The 21,491-nt window shown below is 35.4% G+C and overlaps 1 protein-coding gene across 1 annotated transcript in view; it reads left to right on the plus strand.

The window, feature by feature from the left end:
- The window catches only part of LOC132853607 (inactive N-acetylated-alpha-linked acidic dipeptidase-like protein 2), a 222,321-nt gene that overhangs the window by 57,170 nt on the left and 143,660 nt on the right, over window positions 1–21,491 (plus strand). The window contains exon 2 of the mRNA XM_060881485.1: window positions 8,247–8,739. Coding sequence (XP_060737468.1) covers window positions 8,255–8,739 — 485 coding nt within the window. The 5' untranslated portion in view covers window positions 8,247–8,254. The remainder of the gene's footprint in view (window positions 1–8,246; window positions 8,740–21,491) is intronic.

A 21,491-nucleotide genomic window follows, 5' to 3' on the forward strand; every position in this document is an offset into this window, starting at 1 on the left:
TATTGATTACAGAATTTCGTTGTTATACAAAACATTACAGCTTTTCTTTATGACTGGCAGATGCACACGGATATGAAATAATAATATTGAGAAAGGTTTGAAACTGTAATCAGAATTTCAAATAGTATTATCATGCACTATGTAAACATGTTTTGGTTAGTAAATAACAAATTAGGCTACTTCTATATAGTTGGCAGCTGAAATGGTCCAAAAGTTGCAATATCCATGCAGGGAAAGTTACATTTATTTTTAAAAATGGGTTCATCGGCTGCTTAAGTCAAATTTCTGGGTGTGACATTCAGAACATGCAAATGAATAATACTTTTTTTTTCTATTGTACATTTTTATATACCTCATCCTACAGTAAATGTCTATTACTCCACTAAGCATATGTATTATGCCAAATGTCATGACAGCCCCATTATCATGCTGCCAAGGACCTTGCTAACATTATGGTAATTCATTTGGTTTATATTAATATGCCTGTTGTAATGTATGAGCCTTTCTTAGGGACAATCTATATAGTAATGTATAGTAATATATATATATATATATATATATATATATAGTAGATAATCAACACATCTATTTCAGGCTTATAATTAGATTTTAAAAATGTCTAATTGAACAACCAAATGAATTGAAATTGTATTATAAGACCAGGTTTTCTTTAAAAACACATTTATATCATTTTCAAACCATGAGAAATTCTTCCTGATGAAGCGCGTAGTGATTTATGATTTCTTTGTAATATGAAAAGCTGCTTTATTTACTAAAATAGGAGAAAAGAAACTGGCAAAGGAATTGCTGTTTGTTTATTTCTCCTATACCTTATCTCATAGACATTCCACAATGTGACTATAAATGATTAAAAATGCAACAGGATGTGCTGTTCCTGGAAAAATAAAAATTAACTTCACAGCCATAACAGTAACTCTGTTTTGTATCAGGTTGCATCACACCACCAATTATCATGGATAACAACACGCTATATTATATTTATGTTTTATTCCAGCCATATGATAAAAAGCAAGAATAAAAAATAGAGAAAGGAAAGAAAAATAGTGCTTCCATGATCGTACATTAGCTTTATTAATGTAAATGGTTGTTTTGGCTTGGTAATATGACATGCTGCTATTAATGCTTTCCTATTTATTTGTTTGGCAGCTGCATTAAAACAGCATGTTGCTAGATATAAGCAGAAATGCACAACAAACATCTGCTGATTACAACGTAAGCATCTCCGACGTCTCCGATGTTCACATTGAGTGGTCTGCAAGTTGACTGATGAGCCTCCGGAGTTCACTCAAATCAGAGGTGCATTCTCTTTCCAGCCTAAGCTTTTACGCAGTTAAGGAATGACTGATGGCAGGCAAACTCTCCTCCTTCTGTCCATCCTAATGATGCAGTCAACAAAGCATGTTATGTTTCTGATTGAAATCGGATGGCGCACACATACACACAAGCCTTACTGAATTCTTTCTTGGCACCAAGGGAGCAAATCAACAAACACTTATGTATTTTCACTCCCAGACAGCTATTTAGTGTTAAATTCTCTCCCCTATGTGAGAACGCATTGGAAAAAAGAAACCATAGCACTATAGTTATGATGTTCAGCTATATCCAAGCACTTTCACGCTGTCTTATAGTGGTTTTGTTATAAACAAATTTTAGACAAAACCCAGATTTAATCAGATGAAAGCCTTAATCTCTTTGCTGATCCAAGCTGTGATGGCAGTCTTTTTATCTAACATGTCAGGTCCTCTGTTTCAGCCAGTACAAATGGACGCAATATTCTCATTGCAGTTTAGCTTGATAAATGAACCCAATAACCTCGATCCCGGTTCAGAGCCGTTGAAAATGAATGTTTGCTCCGACTGTCCGTTTTTTCTCTCCTAACCGAATGTAATAGTTTGCAGGTCATTGATCGGTTGCTTTGCTTGATCTGTCTAAGCAGCAAGTTATTTGTCTTTTGAAGCAAATTTAGCTCCATTGTGCCGCTATGGATTTTTCTTTACATATTGTGTAAAATGCTCAAATAAAGTCTTGCTTTTAAAGCAAAACTTGTAATAAGCAGAGTGAAAATTTACAGTATTTCTCACATCTGTTCCAAGAATTAGAAAAAGGACCTACATCAGTGCTTTATGCACTCTTAATGAATGGTGTTGCTTTCCAGGAAGTCTTTTTTGATGGCTGGCTCAGATGTGATGCATTTTTTATGAACATTCCAAATTATATTATGACATTGATTTTTATATATTCCATGTAAGAAGGCAAATATGCTCTACAGATAAACACAATCTAGAAGAATGGGCATATTCATCTTACTTCCTGTGCACATTGGGTGACATGAATGAGAAACTGTACTTTATTCTGTTATTCTTGTCTGTGCTACACCATAGAGTAGAGTTTTTCCTTTTGGGAAGACCAGAGGATTATTTGCACCATGCGCAATAATAATTTGGTAAAACCAGATGTGTCTTTTTGTGTAATCTCAATTAGCTTTTTTTTTTCCACAATGAGGTGGAATCTTCTCACTAGAGATTTTCTGTTCTTAGGCACTACAGATTTCAAATCTTCTTTAGAGTTGTAGTGACTGACATCTGTTTTTATAATCACAAATTAAAGGCTTTGAAACAGCCTGAAAAAGGATCTGTTGCACAGATTTAAGCAGACGAAATGATAGAAATTTGGTCACCCCAGCTAAATGACATACTTTGTTGAATTATGAAAGTGAAAAGAAATAAATACAGTCTCTAAATAACAGCACAACAATAACACTTTCTTCAATTGTTAATGCATAGTTCATTTATAGTTTATTTTAGTTGAATTAAAAAAAATAAATGATTGATGTAATTGTTGCATGTGTAAACATTTGGATGCATTAACAAGTCAATAGTTTTGGCAGACTACATTGCATGCAAATGCTTCATCTTAATATTCTTGCTTAATAAATTGTCATCCACTTGTCCTTGTTAAACATTTCTAATTTGATATTATTCTTGATAGTGATACTGTGAGATTCCAAATGTTCCTGCATGCATTTCTTAAAGTCATTTATGGTGTATGTACTGTAGATGTTTGTAGACAATCTCTTTTTACCTTCAGTTTCTTGACTAACTGTTACATCTACTTCCAGAATCTGCTGATATTTACTGAAATTTATTCATCAACCTGTTCAACTTTCAACATTAGCTGTCACATAAGAGTTCTAATTTTACTTTATCTTGCTTATATTAGTTATTTTGCATCAGATGTTCCATTCTGTGCTGAGTTAAGTTTTCTTTCTGATGACTCTCCCATGCAGATCAAGTTGGTGCAAGCAGTGCAGCACAGGAGAATGGTTTATAGAATTTACTAATTAATGGGTATTTAGACCTATATGCCACAAATACTATTTTATTTCAAATTCTCCATGCTTAATACATAAATAAATAAATAAATAAGTAATGTCATTTGCTACAGATGTTGTGTCTGCTCATTTCCACTACAAAAATGATTTTTTTTTTTTTTAAATCATCTAATTTACATGAAATGAACCCTAATTTATTCTGTTGTTGTGTTAGTGTGCCATAAAGCATTCAGCAAGCTACAGTTATCCAAGCCCTAAGAAAAGATGTAAACATGAAAGCTCAGAAATATATTTCAGTGATTCAGAGGGGCTTGTGTCAGAGGTTGGTGTTTGGAAAACATACACGATACAAGCTGAGAAAAAAAGCTTGCATGTATTAAATAAAATGTAAAACTTTTTTTTTGTGCTGTTGTTCTGTTTTTAAAAGAATGGTGCCATATAGGCCCATGTACTATATATACAGTTATTGGATGTACATAGAAGTGTTCTCTCTCTTTCTGATGTTTTTTTTTTTAAATACATTTATAAAATTATAACTGCTTAACACACTCACGAACAGGGAGTAGTAATCAAAAATAATCTTGATTACGATTGTGCACCCAGACATCTCATATTAAAATGTAGGTCAAGGGATGTAGTTCAACATGTACGTGGATCTTTGTCAGCTCATTAGTCTATCAATTGAGCAATAGTTGCATTAGCATATTAGAGGCAGTGTGAAGCAGAATCTTGCACAAATGGCCTTTTTTTTTATCACATTTGTATTTATTTTATTTATTTCCATATCTTCATGCATGATGCAGATTTAGTTATTTTGGTCTTTTCAGAGGTTTAGTCTTCCCTTTATATTAAATAAGGATTTATTTGTTTTGAATGGGAAATTTATTCACCCCTCTTATTGTCTGTTTCCTTGTTTACTTCATACCTTAAATCTCAGCAGGCTGTTTCATTCACCAGATCATGGATAGCATTTTGAATACTTTCCATTTATTGGCTAATATCCAACACCTTCATGTATGAGGCTATATTGGGATGTGCCATATCTGTAGAAGGTATTTAAAACACTTTCCATGTACACAAATCTATGCTCATTTCTAGTTCAGCTGGAGGCTTAATGATAATTACTATAGCTTTTTGGAGGACTGCATGTTAACATTTTTGCCTTTTTGCACCAGTCTTTAAGTTGTCTGATGTGCTGCTTATTGTTTTTTTGGTCTAAAGCCTTTAAGTAAATTGGACTTAGTAAACATTGTAATAATGTGTTTCATTTGCTAAAATCGCATATTTCAGAAACTTTCCTGACTGTATTTTTTCAGGGCATAGGAAAGTTTTGTTGAGAGTTTTCTCTGTTCTTTCTTGCAATATCCTGTTTTTCTTCAATATCTGCTGTGGTTTTTATTGAGACATCCACTTACATTGGGTCATGGCCTTTTGATGTTGTGACAGCCATGTACTGTGTGTGGTTTATTGAGCTGCATCGCAGTGAGGAGTTAAGTTTAGTGTTGTCGGATACCTGTTCAGGTTGGGCTCGGATTCATTTCCTGATAGATGTGGTTAGTCACGCTACTCATGGCATGTTGTCTTATCTGCCACTCCACTGTTCCCCTGCTGCGAGTGACACCGGATACTCTGTCTGTCTCCACCAATTTCAGCTACATTTATGAGAGGAGGATGATATAAATACTGATTAAGGTGAGTATGAAATGCACAGAAAAATATGGATAGAATTGTTTGTGTCAATCAAAAAACCTTGATAAAAAAAAAAAAGTAAAAATAATAGTTCTAAAATCCAATCTAACATAATGTAGCCCAGTGGAAAATGCTGTATGAATAAATTGCTCCTCAAATCTGTCCTTTGGATGGTTTGGAAAATTGATTTAGCCCAGCTTGAATGTGCACAGTGTGTGCACTCCAGCGGCATTCCATTTTAGTGTCACTGTCAAATCAATCTCAGGGGAAAAGTCAAAGATGGTACATTCCATTGGCCTTTAATTGATGGCTCTGTTGTGGAGCTGAGAAGCGTTAAATTGCTGACATTTCTGGTGATTGAATGTCAGCTGTCATTCTGAGAAGAAGAGAGCAGAGCTCTGTCGCCACCTGAGCGAGTGATAGGAGAGAAGAGGACAAGAAAAAGTGTGGAAAGAAAAGAAGGAGAGGAGATGAGAAGAACAGGGTCAATTTAGCCCCAAACGTTTGACAAACCGTATCGTATCCAGGGTCAAGGGGTGGATGAGGATCTCTTCTCTGCATTCACATCTAAATTGAGGAAAGGTTTGTGAACCATACAAATCTGCTCAGTAGCTCATCACTTTTTCCTATGCTTCAGAATCTCAGCAATTTCAGCCGTCTATTAAAATGTTTATCGTGCTTTCAAAAGTGCTGATTTTCTGTTGTGTTAGATTTTTTAGACTCATGGCCAGTATTTAGACACCTGACCGTCACACCTCAGTCTGTCCTTTAACATCCCATACCAAAACCATGGCTATTAGTATGGTGTTGAACCCTCGGTTACTGCTGTAACAGTCTGCACTTTTCTGAGAAGGCTTTTCACTAGATTTTGTAGTGTGGCTTTGGGGATTTGTGCTCACTCAAGCACCAAAGTATAACTGAAGGAAGCCTCTGATGTCAGGCAAGAAGACACTGCATACAGTCGAGTTCCAGTTCATTCCAAAGGTGTTCATTTGGGTTGAGGTTAGGGATGTGTGTAGGTTGTGTAGGTTGTTGCACACCAATCAGATGGGCACTGTCATTCTGGAAGAGGTTGCACGGCATGCAAAGACACTACATACAATTGTGTGCTTTCAGCTTTGTGGAAACTGGGGAATGTCCATGCAGTATATAGGCATGATGGTCAGGAGTCATTGTTATTTTGTTGATTTAGTGTTTTGAGAATCACTTATTGCTACATGAATGATATGGCTGTGTTGGCTTTGCGTCTATGGGATTATCACGATTCTGGTGGAATTAAGCCATTGTAACTTGGGGCTCCTGAGTGGTGCAACAGAAATGCATCCAACCAATCACGAGTAGAATGTGAGTTTGAATCACCATGATGTCATAGCCATCTGGAGCAAAACTAGCCATGCGGTCCTGGTGAGAGTAATGGCATACTCTCTCTTCCTTGTCAAACATCATGGACCCTAGCCAATCGTGAGCACCTGATATAATATATGAAGAAGAAGGCAGGTACTGAGGCTGTTATGCTCTTCTGTGACATAGCAGCACAAAAAGATGTGGTTGGCTGGCATCACATTTCTCAGAGGAAGCATATGTTAGCATATTTAGGGTGAACTGGCTAATGGTGGGGATTAAACATTAAAAGTAATATCTTTGAAAAAAATGTGTCAAACAAAGTCATGCAAGAATCTCCTTATTACAAAGTTTCTGGGCTGGCAATGGTGGCATTTTGTCTTAAACTTCTAACAGGGTTGAATTAACAAATACACACTCTTTGGGGAAAAAAGCATCCACACAAATAGCATAAGGATGCAAAGCTGTTATGTAATGATTTACCATAAGTCTAGTACTCAGTTAAAATGGTTGTACTGTCAAAGTGACCCTGTCAGTTAGATGAAGTAGCCTGTGTTTGACACAAATATGATATACATTACAATACATTACAGCACAATAGAATTCTATTCTTCAATTATCCCAGCTTGTTAGGAAGCCTGGGTCAAGTTTAGGTTCAACCATGATAGAGTGGTCATGAAGAAGAGAGGGTTAAGGGGCTTGCTCGAGGGCTCAAAAGTGGCAGCCTGGATGCCAATGGCAGCAACTGCCGCATGAACCCATGAGCTTCTGATTAGTAACCCAGATTCTTAACCATTGAGCCACCACTGTGCCTGCCACAAAACATATGTTAATACCACCAATATCAGTATGAATTAAGAAAAACTAAATTTTCTTTTTTATCATAACTTTTAGGAAATTTGGATGATGTGACTTTGTTCTATGTGGACAGGGGTGAATATGCTGAGGGTTGAATAAACCTTATTGAATGAACCTTGTTGAAGGATAAAATGTGCTGGTTAATAATTTGGATTAATGGATGGTTTAGGATATGGATTCACAGAGTAATGAAAATGCAGTTGAAGCTTTAATAAAGTGTTAAAATATTTATCTGAAATATGCACACAAGGTTTTACGGACACTTTAGCTGTTTTTAAAGTACATACATATTTTAAAATACATACATAATGTCCAGCACTGAGGAAATGGTTTATGGTTTAAAATGAGAATCCACAACATAGAAAATACTTTGGAGATGCATGTAATGTAATATGCATTACTGATGTTTTTCACTTTTATCAGGTTACATTTTACCCCAGACCTCAAAGGAACATTTTACTTTAAGTTTTGTTTTTCGAACAAAACCAATCCTTGTATGTTTTCTATTTTGCCCTACACTGATCTTTTCAAGCAGCAAATTTTTATTCATTGGTCTCCTTTGCAGCTGAACTTAAAATGAGTAATAGCCTTTGTTCACTGTGAAATTTCTGGGCACTTTTGCAATTTTGTTATTATCGATTGGGCTGGTTTGGGTTTGATGGTGATCACTTTAAAAGGGATAGTTAAATTTAATGGAGTACTTTGACGCTAGTCTCCTTTTTTTATGAATTTGATCCCAGGAAGTCGTCACTATTAATGATCTTTTTTAGCAGCAGCAGTGAACCACTGTGCCCTTCCTGGCTCCCCCGAGAACACTTGGTTTAGTTAGAACACTGAAAGACACAGGATATCGAAAAGCAGTGAAAAACTTGAATTTACACAATAATGCTGATCTAATTCACCCTTCTTATGAGGTGTTTTCTATATGTCTCTCTTTTTTTGTCATATTTATTGTAAATATCATATTAATGTGTCTGGTTATGTGTGTGCTTGTGTGTGTACGTAGGTGAGGACATGGCATACACCAAAGCACCTGCCAGTCATGGTATCTCCACACACCCTCAGGAACTGGAATGTGAGGATCAGCTAGCTACTATTGATCTGGAGTGGGAGATGGAAAAGGAGCTTGACGAGCCTGGGCTGGACAACTTCCGACTAGAGTGTGCAGACTCACAGACCTTGGGCACCTTATCCAGTGCTGAAACGAATTCAGAGTTTATCCAGCCATCAGTGTCTCCTCACGGACGGTTCCAGCGGTTACAGGAGGACCCCAACTGTGTCTTGCAGTACAGTGGAACTGTTCCCAAGGTGCACAAGCTAAGTTTTACCTGCATTGTCAAGTATGTGCTAATTGGAGCAGGAGCCTTTTTCCTGGGACTGCTCATTGGTCTACATGCTAAGCGAACTGAGGAGCTGCGCATCACATCCACCAAAAGTACAGATATGATGGAAAAGGTTTTACAAAACATCACTGCATTCAAGATCCAGGCATTAAAAAGGTTAGATTTAATATACATACTTGGCTTCTAACTTTATAACAAATTATAATAGCATTTATAGCATTTGATCCAGCACATTTTATTATTTTGAAATTATTTTTTGTCATTTATTTGTGCACATATCATCATAAAGTCACAAAATAAACTGAGATCTATAAACTTCAGATCAAAACAAATTCCATTGTGACATATTACATGACATAAAGTTGTTGTCAACTTAATCATCAATCTAGTGTCAGCTAATTTGAGCAACTAAAATGGGCAAACGTTTCCAAGCTAAGAATTGCAAGTAACAGACATGTCTATGCAAACTCCACCCATATTTATACAAACTCTACCCTCAAGTTCTAAATCTTGTATAAGTCAACACTGAGTTGACAACTGCATCATGTTGCAGATTTTTTGAGCACGGATTCCTGATACAGACTTCATATCTCTACGTTTTGAAACCAACAAAAAAAAATAAAATTAATTAGCCCAAAAATCATCGCCTGAACCACAGAAGCGTAGTGGCAGTATACTTCAAGGGCATTCTGGCCATTCATCCCTATGAAACAGATGCAGCTTTTGTCTGAGGACAGGCTCTGTGGGACATTCCAGCTTTTGACAAAGACAGTCCTGTAGCCAAAGAACATCACAGTCTATCCCCAGCAGTGCAGATGCTTGCTACTAGGTACTACAGTTAAAATTAAATGCAGACAAGCCTCAAGTGGCTCGACATTGTTTTAGAGCCAGGGATTATGGAAAGCATGTGTATTTGTGTCAGAAAGATAACTCGCCTTTCAATTTCTGCTCAACTGAAACTCAACTGAGTCTTACACCAGCAAAAGTCATTTTGGTATTGCTGATTCATTATTTATTTTGGCACATTTATTTTTCAAGCAGCAGTGCCAACAGCAGCACTCAGGTCTTTTTGGAGAAGTAAGAAAAAGAAAACAATGGGCAAAGGCTACAAAAGGCAAAATGTCAAATATATTTTGATCGTTTACTCTAAGAGAGCCTTCGACGACCCTGAATTCCCAATGTAGCTTGCGGAAATAGAAATATTTACAAAGATAATTGCATTATTTACTCTCTGAGCAAAGCAGACAGATTGGCACATTCTATTGTCGGAAATGGTACAATCTATCATGGGCACTTGTGGGAATAAGTCACAATGTAGCACGAAGGAGGGCTCTAGAGAAAATGAGAGTGTTGGTGAAATGAGACTGTTTGTCTCAGGACGGAGCTAAATCTCATCTCGTACATTAAGCTCGGGCCTCTCCATCCTGTCTGAGATGCTTGGATGGAGATTGGAAAAGGCTTTGAAGATCTTCCCGTAACTGGTTCAATGCACATGCTAATAACCTCATTAGAACTAATTCAGGACATTTCAGTTCTGCTTTGGTGTGCTTCAGCTTTTCTCACCTCAGATCTGCAGTTAGGAGGCAAAAAGTGTCAAAGTTTGGAGCAAACATTTAATGTGACATGGGCCAGTATAATGGAAATCTACCAATGTGTTAGAATAGCCATTTGTCTTGATTAGATAGTGAATCCTGGCAAATTTGTATCCAACCAAAATAACACAGATGCTGCAATTTAATTGACAAATTTACCAAAATACTGTCCTATTTCTATTCTTATTTCCTTTTCTATTGTTTCTTCACAAACAGCCTCTTCTGCAGGGGTTTCTTTGGCATACATATTTATTTCCTAACATTTACACTTCAAAGAATACACGAGTGAAAATCAGTTCCAGCAAAATGGGATTAGTCCAAAATCCCTAGAAGAAGAAAAAAGCTTGTTTCCCACTGTTTTTGCTTCTCTAATGGTATTCTTTATCTCCTGCAGACACTCTCTCTTAATTAGGGCGTTGTAATTGATACAGTGTGGGCCTGGTGAGCATTCTTCATCTCATGCCGTTTAAATACTGGATCTCAAGGTCAGACTGGGGAGTTCACAGTGGGAGGATTCTATGAAGCAGCCAAAACAGCCCCAAGCCTGATGGCGTATTCTGTTCCACACAGCCATGCTGGGGTCTCTGAGCCATGAGCCTGTCCCATGGAGGAGACAGTTATGGGGCCCTTGGTGTGCAGTTCATCCTATCTAATGACCAACCCTGCTGTTAAACCTAATGGCAGAATGATGGGACAGACTTCTGGTATGGATATAGGGCAAGACTCAGCTGCTGTGACGTCAAGGAAACTCGATGATTAATTCTGCATGACGAAGCTTGATTGTTTGTGTTCAGGGGTCAAAGGAGCAGCATTAAAATTGCAGGTGGAAGAATTTAATGTTCAGCAAAGAAATAAGAGGAAGTAATAGATCTGCTCAAAATGATTACTTGCTAGTTATGTGGGGTGTGGTAGCTTAGTGGTTACAGTGTTGGACTACTGATTGGAAGGTTGTGCGTTCGATTCCCAGGTCCACCAAACTGCCACTGCTGGGCCCCTTAGCAAGGACCTTAACCATCAATTGCTCAGTTGCATAAAATAAGATAAAAATGTAATTAACTCTGGTTAAGGGTGTCTGCCAAATTCAATGTTAATTTAAGTATGCATTAATCCTTCCAGGACAATAATCTCCAACTGTTACTAAACAAAGTTCATTTCAATAATAACAATAACGCTTTACATAAGTAAATTGCCATAGGACAACACAATAAAAGGGAAAGTGATGAGACAGTTAAGGCTCTGGCTTACTAGCCTCATTTTTATTTGTCTCTTGAATTAAATAGAGAGAAATTCAGAAAGACTTCCCTATTAGAGGAAACCTAGTGACGGTTACAAAACACTGACACTGAAGCCTCCATCTATTTCTAGAACATCTGTCTGAGCTGCTGTTAGCGTTATTATTACAATTATTAAACTATTCAACACCTTCTTGCCAACCAGATTCAAGAATAGAGAAGCGCTGTGGTATAACGTATGCAATATTTAGGAAGCTTTCCTTTTCTACCTGAGAGGAATCCTTATCTGGAATCCTTATCTCTTGAATTGATAGGCTTAACTTTTGCAGAACAGAAACTCTATCTGTTGTGTGCAACAACCATAAAATAGACTGCGCAGGCTAATAGTGTGCAGTGTAGGGCTTCATGGAAACATATTAACAACCCTGCATGCTATGGACAGTCCTATCCAAAAATGACTTATTTATGCAACAATCCTTTGTGGAACGAAATAGGTATACATTACATAGGTATACATTTACATACTTCATAAACATAAAATGCAATCAATTTTGGAAAAACAATTACACACACATATATATATATATATATATATATATATATATATATATATATATATATATATATATATATATAAATACATACACACAGATGCAAATTTTCTGACTATATGTGAGTATATGACTATACTCTCAAGAAAGTGAAAATTAAAAAGAAAATGAAGGCAATACAAACTTGAAGGCATACTTAACAATGAGCAACATTGTTGGACGTTCCTATGTAATATACTTCTTTGGAATAGGAATGAACATGTGAAATGTCATTAATGCATGACGGTGCACAGTATTCAAAAAATCTGATTTTGTCAAAAAGTATGTTTTTAAAAATATGGTTGGAAAAAGAAACTACAAGATATAATGGCACATAATGTGATGAAAATTATTTCATGCAGTATGCAGTATCTTAGGAATCAAGCTGAAGGATATTAGACTAAATGTGTGAACAGACTATTGTCTTGTCTTATATATATAAAAATAAAAAAAAATATATATAAAATATATATAAAATATAAAATATATATATACAGTAACTGGCTCCTGGGTTTACTTTTTTCCTTTTCTTTCTTTCTTTCTTTCTTTCTTTCTTTCTTTCTTTCTTTCTTTCTTTCTTTCGTTCTTTCTTTCTTTCTTTCCATTACCTTAAACCCATACTTAAGCCGTGTTTTTAATTTAACGTGAGGACATGATCATTCTTTATTATTATGCTGGTTTATAATCTTTTTAAATAATTTAATGTTGCTGTCAGGACTCAGCCTGGACTCTGGCCATGTGCCTGTTGTTTACGTTCTGTCACATGTCTGCCCTGCCTTCGTCTGCTCCTCCCTGTCTGCACACCTGTCCCTCACGTGTCTTGATTGTTAGTAATATTTAGTTAAGCCGCGTTGCCTGGTGCAGCGCGGGATCTACTGTTGTTTTGTCTTGTTGTTAGCTTGTGTTATGTTTTGTGTCTTTTGGTTATTAAACCCCGTTTGTGTTTTGTCTATCCTGCATCTGGGTCCCTTTTATCCTGCGTCCGCGTTCATTACAGTTGCTTCAAAATTGTTTAGAAATGTAATTTTGCACTCCAGTTAAGAGACACATTCCTGTTTGATGTGCATACAGTAAATACACTGACTTATTTACTTGTGCTATGAACCCAAATAAATCATATAAAGTTTCAATGTTTTTACAACACAAATTCAGTTGGAGGGTATGTATGGAGAAAAAAGGAAACAGAACAAAACAGAGCAAAACAGAACAAATAACAAATAAATTATAGAATTAATTAAAATATAAATCATTTTATAATTCCTTAAAGATATTTTCTGTATTCATTTCCTAGTCAATACAATAAACATGCAACTTCCTCTGTTTTAATTGAAATTTTGTTATATAAGCATATATATAAAACTTATACTGTATATACTGTATATGTTGTCATGTTATTTCACATTCACTTCGAATATTAGTAGTATCAGTAGAATATTAGTAGTAATCCCACACTAGGAATGTACACTTGTTTGTGTGAGACACAAGCATGTACAGTACAGGGCAGCTATATTCTACCATTTTATCTCAATAAATTTAAATAAAAATATTGAGAAGAATCCAGACAACAAATTATCAACAATTTCACTAGGCATATTTTTAAAAGGAAATCCAAGACTCCATAGTGCATTTTCAGACTATGAATTGAAGAGCGAAATTTTATTATCAAATCATTTGGATATTTCTGAAAAATGTACTGTAAAAAACTGCCATCTGTCATGTCCCCCGAACCAACAAAATCCTACTACAAAGGTATGCTGTGACCAACAAACATAGACTTCATTCCCTATGACACACAGGCACTTCCTCATGCCACTCACACTCTCACCACAGTTTAAAAGATCTCTCAGTCACGCTTTTCTCTGTGAAGCAATTGCTCTGAGTTGTTTATCACAGTCGATACCAAGCCTTGTTACTGTGTTTGATTGCATTTTAAGACCTTTCTTCGTTGCTTTCTGCATCTTGCCTAGCCCTCATATGGGTACATGCTCATCTCTTGACCTGTGCCTGTCCCCAACCTTGATTTTTCCTCACATTTGGATCTGTTTACCTTAACATCTTAACTTGAACTTAATTCTAATAAATATAAATTTTCTCCTATTGTTAAAAGAACTAAATGTAATATTTTGATTAGCTGTTACTAGTAATCAGAAGAAAAAAGATACTCTGTTTATATGTATTCTAATATATGTAATTATGGTATATAAAATATACAACTAAAAAAAATAAACACTAAAAACAAAAACAATAACAACTGTTTAGCCACGCATGAGCGGCCTTACGCAAATAAAAAAAAAAACGGCATGTTTTTCAAAATAAAACCAACATAGTGGTTTTGCGTGCACATTAAAAATACCTTTTCATTTATGTTCTAATTTATGAATCTAATCTTGCCCGAGCTGGAAAGAGATGCCTAAAGGGGTGCTTAACAGTCCATTAGCATAAACATATCATTTCTATTACTTCTTATATGTTTTTTATCCTAGTTGCTATAGAAAAGAACCTTCTGATTTGAAAATTCAAAACATGTTGCATGTCTTATGGATTCCAGCAGCCAGAGTGTAAAGTACCATCCCTGGTTAACATAGCGGGCTATTGTGACTCATTTTCTTAAAGTCTCTCTTGAGAGAAGATTGTCTAATCCTGGTGAGTCTGGTAATGTGTTCTGAGCCTGTGCCAAATTCAATTTATATAGACACTTTCCTACTAATCATCAACTCAAGCCGTATTAACCTTGCTGGTAGGGTGCCAATCAGAGTCGCAATAGGAGAGACAACTGGCTAAATACAGCATTTAAGAATAATTATCTGAGGGTTGCAATCGTTCCAAAACTCTCATTTAGTTTCTTAAGCTAAAATAGTTCATGTGTAACATTAATAGAGTAAGTTAGTTCTATTAGCAGGATGCTAATGGAATTGATTGTGACTTTTACCAAGTATTGATCAGCCTGAAGACCAAGAAAAGGGCATTGCAATTTGTAGTGCCTTTACTCATGTTTAGCAATAGGGACACAACAAAACACCATTATCGGTACCTTGTTATCTGTCGTAGTACCAAATATTCGTACGTGTACATGTGTTCTGATTTAAGCCTAAAGGTTGTGATGGCCTTTGAAGGTTTGTATACAGTATTTGTAACACTGGAAAAAACATGAGCATGAATTTCCAGCACTCTCAGCATGGTCTGTGAATTCTGTCTCTGACAGTTCCACTGAAGATACCTCACTCGAGTGTTTAATCCTGCCCGCTGTGTTATTTTATTTTTGTTCCTAACAAAAACAAACTAGTAGCTTAATTTAAGTCACCATGATCCAGAACAGGCCGTTAAGAACCACTGCACAGTCACGTTAATGAACGTTGTCTGTATTCGAGTTTCGTTTCTGACAGCTTGCTTGCATCTGCATGAACAGGATCCCTGTGGAAACATATTTCTGCCAGGTATGAGAAAATATTATGCAGATCTTTGCTTTTTTAATCTCTCAATTTGCAATCTAATATCGCACAATTGCGACTTTTATATCTTGCAAATGAAAGTTAATGTTTTACCAATTGTGAAATCACTTTTTATCTCGCAATTACTTATTAATATCACACAGATGTGAATTACTGCTTTCATTTTACAATAATCTAACCACAGTAAAACATAAAACTCAGCAGAGTGTAAACAAGCAATATAACCTATCTAAACGATCCTTTTTGATATTGGATGACGCAGTGTTGGTGTGGCTTTATTAGTGATAGGAGATAAGCCTAATATGCAGAAACACAAAGTCACAGTAAGTCACAATTGCAAAAGAAATAAGTCTGTTTTCACATATGTCACAGAAACATGCTTTCATAAATCCTGATGTATACCTCTAGTCTCAGCCAGATGCCCTGGAAACCTTTCTGCACAGCTTTTTACATAAATAAGTAAATGAAACGATGAATGAATAAATTAAACAAATAAAATTATACATTAAGGTATTTATATCTATTTAGAACACATTATCTGTTCAATCTGAATAATGGCTTTGTGTTTAGTTACATCGCTAATATAATAATGGCTTTTTGTTTTAGAGACATAAAGATTAACTATAACTCTCAAGGAAAAAAAATAAATGCTGTGCCTTTTCTTGTTGCTGAAATGATCCTCTAATGGCACATCTTAAGTACCTTTTATATGTATTTTTCTTAGTAATGTGGATGTAATAAGGCTGTTTAGAGTACATCTTGAAAGGTACATTTGGTGCATTTTTCCTAGAAAATAAAAAAAGGTGTGCACTACTTTAGTGTTCTACTCCAGCAACAAGAATATTTTTTTCCTGAGATTTACGAATATGCGCAGATTCAATAGATAACACATCCTTTAAATATGTACTGGAATAGTAGTTTCTTACCTATGACACAAAATAGATTAAATGCTCCATGCCCTGTGGCGTTCTACATGGGGAGATAAAAAGCCTTTCTTTAGATGTAAAACTTCATGTTTCAAGCATAGTGTGTGAAATTGTATTCCATAAACTACCTGACATTATGATCGAATGCTTTTTAGTAAATAGTTCTTTGGTTAGTGTTTTTGGGTGGAATATTGCACCCACCTTTAAGATATTCTATAGCCTTGCACCCTTTCAGTAAGGGAACTCCATGGGAATTGAGTAACAACACAATACGGGTGTCAACATGTCTCATTCTCCAGACAGAACAAAGCTATTACTGTATGACACTCATTTCAATAATGGCACATTCACGACAGCCAACAGTGGCAGCTATGGGAGAAATGTGCACAATGAAAGAAAGAGCATGCAGGAAGAAAAAGTCCTGTGTGCCTCCCATTGCTGTGCTCTTTTGTTTTAAATCATAAGAGTATTTCATATTGTTACAGCTCTGTTCCCTGCAGCAGGCTGCTGAGTTTGGTTGTAGCCAGTCTCTCAAGGCTATGCTCTAATATAATGATATCTATGCTTCAGTCACTCAATAGCACTGTAATAAAATCTATATTATTTAGCTTGGAATCGATATTAATATCCAAGTGTTACGGTGACCATCTAATAAGTAGACCTGGACTTTCAGCTCAGTGTTACCACCACAGAAAAGGACGTGACCGTCTCAGACCGCATGAGACATACTTCAAAGATACCGATCAAGTGTCACTTTTGTCACCTTGCAATCTTTATACACACTCATTTGGTATTCTGGAACTTTTCTCACGACTTGCTGGTTGAAAAATAACAATCTTTATCTTTCATGTCAAATGTCAAAGTTCTCAAAAAGCTTTGAGAATGAAAAAAGTATCTGCTCACTCATGATGACATCCAGTGGTATGGCCCTCTGCCCTTTGCAGAGCCAATGTCTGCATACAGTAAAGGGCAGGGGTTATCTAGAAAGAAACTCTTTCTGCAATATCGACAAACAGAGATGAACAAAAAAGTCCTGACCGTACAGGCCATTATTTAAATATAAGAGGATGAGAACTTTCTTCTGAGGAATCCAGGTATCCCGTCTTATTACTGATCATTGAGCCAACAGTTCTACACGTGAATATTCTTTTTTTTTTTCTTTTTTTTTTTTTTTACTCAACTGTCTTAAGGTATATGAAAGGTTATGAAAGATAGAGTAGATACAGTAAATGATATTCAGACTTCAGGTCGTCGTTGGATGCAAAGATTTGCATCTGTGTATTACAAATAATCTTTAATATTATAACTGTTAGTTTGTCCAATCACTTTTGGAAGTACTGTGTAAATAAAGGCTGTAATTCCTAACGTGTAACCCTTTGAATTAAAGCTGAAAGTCCACACTTCAATACCATCTTGATTGCTTCATTTCAAATCCATTGTGGTGGTGTACAAAACTTACCAAATATTGCATCACCTTCCGAATACTTGCACTTGGACCTGATTGAAAATTACACCGCACAGTGCTTGATATAATGATACCAGACCCTTTTCTCATGATCATTTTGTACATCATCTAACAAATTTAAGATGATTAAACTTATGCCAGATTTATTAACCATGATCATTACAAACGAAGTATTTACTTTCTTCAGAGGTGCCTGAGAATTTGATAAGTACAACGCTCCTTTTTTCCCCTGAAAGCCATGATCAATGTGTCTACAATTGGCTACTGCATATGGTATTGAAGCCTGGAGATGACGTTTTGTTCTTTTTTCTTGCACACAACTGGCCATATTCAGGTTGAGTTTGTGATTATGTTCAAAACTTAATACATCAGTATTTACACAGGAAATCGGTTCCGTTTACAGGGGTGATTACAGTAAGTCAGTTTTCAAGGCTTCCAATTCAGATTATGCAAATTACCTATGTGGCATTTATGGCCCTGAAGTTTCTAGAATTTTTCCTGAGTAGAAGTTTCTAAAACTTTCTAGTAGTCTGTAGTTACACACTGAATATTGGTGTGTAATCTCTGTATTAATTCATTAATACTGTAGCATGCATACAAATCTCTGCATCACTCTAATAAGACAATACACAGTTTAATCTAGTTTAGCTTTGATTCAAGAAGTTCCAAGAGTATTTCCTATTTGTGTCAATACTATTAATTCACTGGTTGTATTGGTTTTGGAAATTACGAAAAGTGGTTTTCGTAAACACTATGAAATGTTTCTACTCTGCATGTTCTATGCACCTTTTTAAATTATTCCTAAAGTATGTATTAATTATCAGTGGCTCACTCTAAACACTGACGTATAACACAAAACACTTTTTATTTTTTATTAAACACAAATATTTTCTCCATATCCACCTAGCTGTTAGCCCTACAGGGGAAGAGCTATTTTAAGCAATGAGCCTCTTCAAATCTTAATCGACCTTTGGAATAGATCTGTTGCATGCCAAGGATGAGCTGTGACATGAGGCAGTTCCTCTCGAAACTAAACAAGCCATTCAGAAAACCCAGAGAAATGCAGAGTGAATTATACCATGATGGCTCAGCTAGCTTTTAGTAAATATTACAGGAAGAAATGATTTATATAAGCAGTGCCAAAATGATAAACTAGCACAAAAAGGCATAAAAGCAGCTGAGAGGATGTTTAGTCATTGTTATTTATTCATCTGTAACTCATCATAATAACAGTACATGAATAATCATGGACTAATAGCTGAAGTAATATTTACTTGAATATGAACTAATGATGATTTAAAGCAGGTACTTATCCCAAACTAAATCCTTAACAAATGTGGAAAATAACTAATAATAAACACTAATTATTTCATCCCATTATTTTTTCTTTAAATCCCTATGTAATATTTTTCTATTTTTCTTTAAATCCCAATGTAATACTAATACATGATCTGGGTGGCTTGGCTATGGTCTATACACACAAGGTTGAAATAAATACAGTACCTTTAATTCATTTAGCAGGTGCTATTATCTGTTAACATTTAAACTCAGTGCTCTATTTAATTATTTTCTAGTCATTTAGTCTTAGAGTGTATTTGATTTAGTTTACCCCTACAACTAAGAGACATGTACTAAGATGTAAGATGACTGTGATTGTTATTCACACATGAATCCATCAGACTCATAACGTAGTTAAAGATAGCCCTTCATTAGATCATGATTAGTATATGTCTTAACTCATCATTAGTTCATATGTAAGTTAGTATGTTTCATGTACTGTTATTAAAAATGTTACCAATATATCTCATTTATCTGTTCATCAGCATCATATATTCATTCTAAACTGTACATAAGTAATAGTATGAGTACTGAGGCAAAATCGTACCCAATTTAAAATAGAAGTAAAAATCTGAGAAATAAAATATTGAAAAAGTCATTGGTTGTTTTTTAAAACACGTTACTTTACTTAGACTTGATAAATACAATTTTTAAGACATTATAAATCTATTATTAATTCACATTCAGCACAGTGCTTATAATGAATTCTGTTAATTTACTAATGCATTATAAACTCTATCACCTTTATAAATATTCATGACTAAGTGTATGATTACTCATTAATAGCATGTTACGAATGTGACCCTGTGTAGGATAGAAAAATGGATCGATGGATGAATAGACATTTTTTTATACTTTAGATCTGGTGGTGCATTTTTAAGAGCTAGATTTTTTTTTTATGTGGGAGGTAAAAAAACACATCCTGTATGAATCAATGTCCAAATAAATCCAGCAAAACATGATGCAAAAAAAGACATAAAAATAGGCAAAAAAAAAAAGTCATGGCATTTGAGGTTTTTAGCAACTATTCTGATGGTCAAAATGGAAGAGAAAAAAGTTTTTTTTTTCTCTCTTGTAAATGTTCTTGAGTAAGAATGTGCTTAGCCATTCTACTAATAATAAGCATATAGCTTTTAAAATAGCACTTAACTTCCATCATGTAAGTATTTTCCATTTTTCTATTTTGTAATTTACATTTTAGTTTGATTGTGTGTGTGCGTGTGCGTGTGTGTGTGAGGCGGTGCAAGTTAGAAAGCATAGAAAAAACTTTTAATAAAAGATCACTAGATCTAGACTCTAAATCATTTGCATTATTAACTTGGCAAATGATACGTGGGCTAGAAATCCTTGTATTGTGCCACACAAACACATGCACACAATATTAGATTCACATACATGCTCCATCAGTATAAGCATAGGCTCAGTCCCATAATTTTCTATATTTTATATATTTCATGCTCACAGTTTAACACCTACACTATATCTGAGTAGGCTGAGTCTTTACAGAGCCTTGTATACTAATACAAAACACATCTGTGTGAAAAATACCAAACTGCATATTCAAAAGCCCTATATATGTTAATGAATAGCATCAGTACCCTTCCTAGTTGCACTTTCCTCTTTTTATGGCTTGTCTGCTTTTTGTTTTTTTCTCTTTTCTCCGCTGGCCAACAATACAGAAATCAGATACGCTGGGTGCAGATAAGAATTGTCTACCGAGCTAAGCCCAGAGGCAATGTCATCTGGGAACTTAGCACTTTATTTAACCGTGTTCTCAGATGCAAGATAATGGGGAGGAAACAGAATACAGCATGGAGATAACAATATAATGTTTTCAACATCATGAAGTTATCTCTTCCCCCTCTTGACCTTCATATTAAATTAGTGTTGGCTTTCCTCAGCACACCTTTTCTTCCTTCTCTCTTCTCTTTCTGCATCTTTAAACCGTAGACTTTTCTAACCTTCCAAAGTTGTGCTTTTATTACTTTTATCGAAGAGAATTATTGACTCTCTTGACTTTTACAATAGTTTTTCTTTTTTCGAGTTTGCGGAGACAATAAAAAATGACTTTGACCCCAGCAAGATTAGTCAGTACAATACCATAATCCAATTTTACTTCTACTTTACTTTGCACGCGTATGTCTTAATTGTCCATGACTAATCACGAATGACTGTTATTTTCTGGAAGTCCACCAATGGCGTGACAGTGAAACATCTGTTTACACAGGTGTCTGCCTAAGAGATAGAAAGAGAAAGGAACGCATGAATGTGTTTAAATGTTTCATTTAAGCACTGAACCATTAGAATGACTATAGA

The sequence above is a fragment of the Tachysurus vachellii genome, chromosome 1, assembly GCF_030014155.1.
Source record: "Tachysurus vachellii isolate PV-2020 chromosome 1, HZAU_Pvac_v1, whole genome shotgun sequence".
In the NCBI taxonomy this organism is placed as follows: Eukaryota; Metazoa; Chordata; class Actinopteri; order Siluriformes; family Bagridae; genus Tachysurus; species Tachysurus vachellii.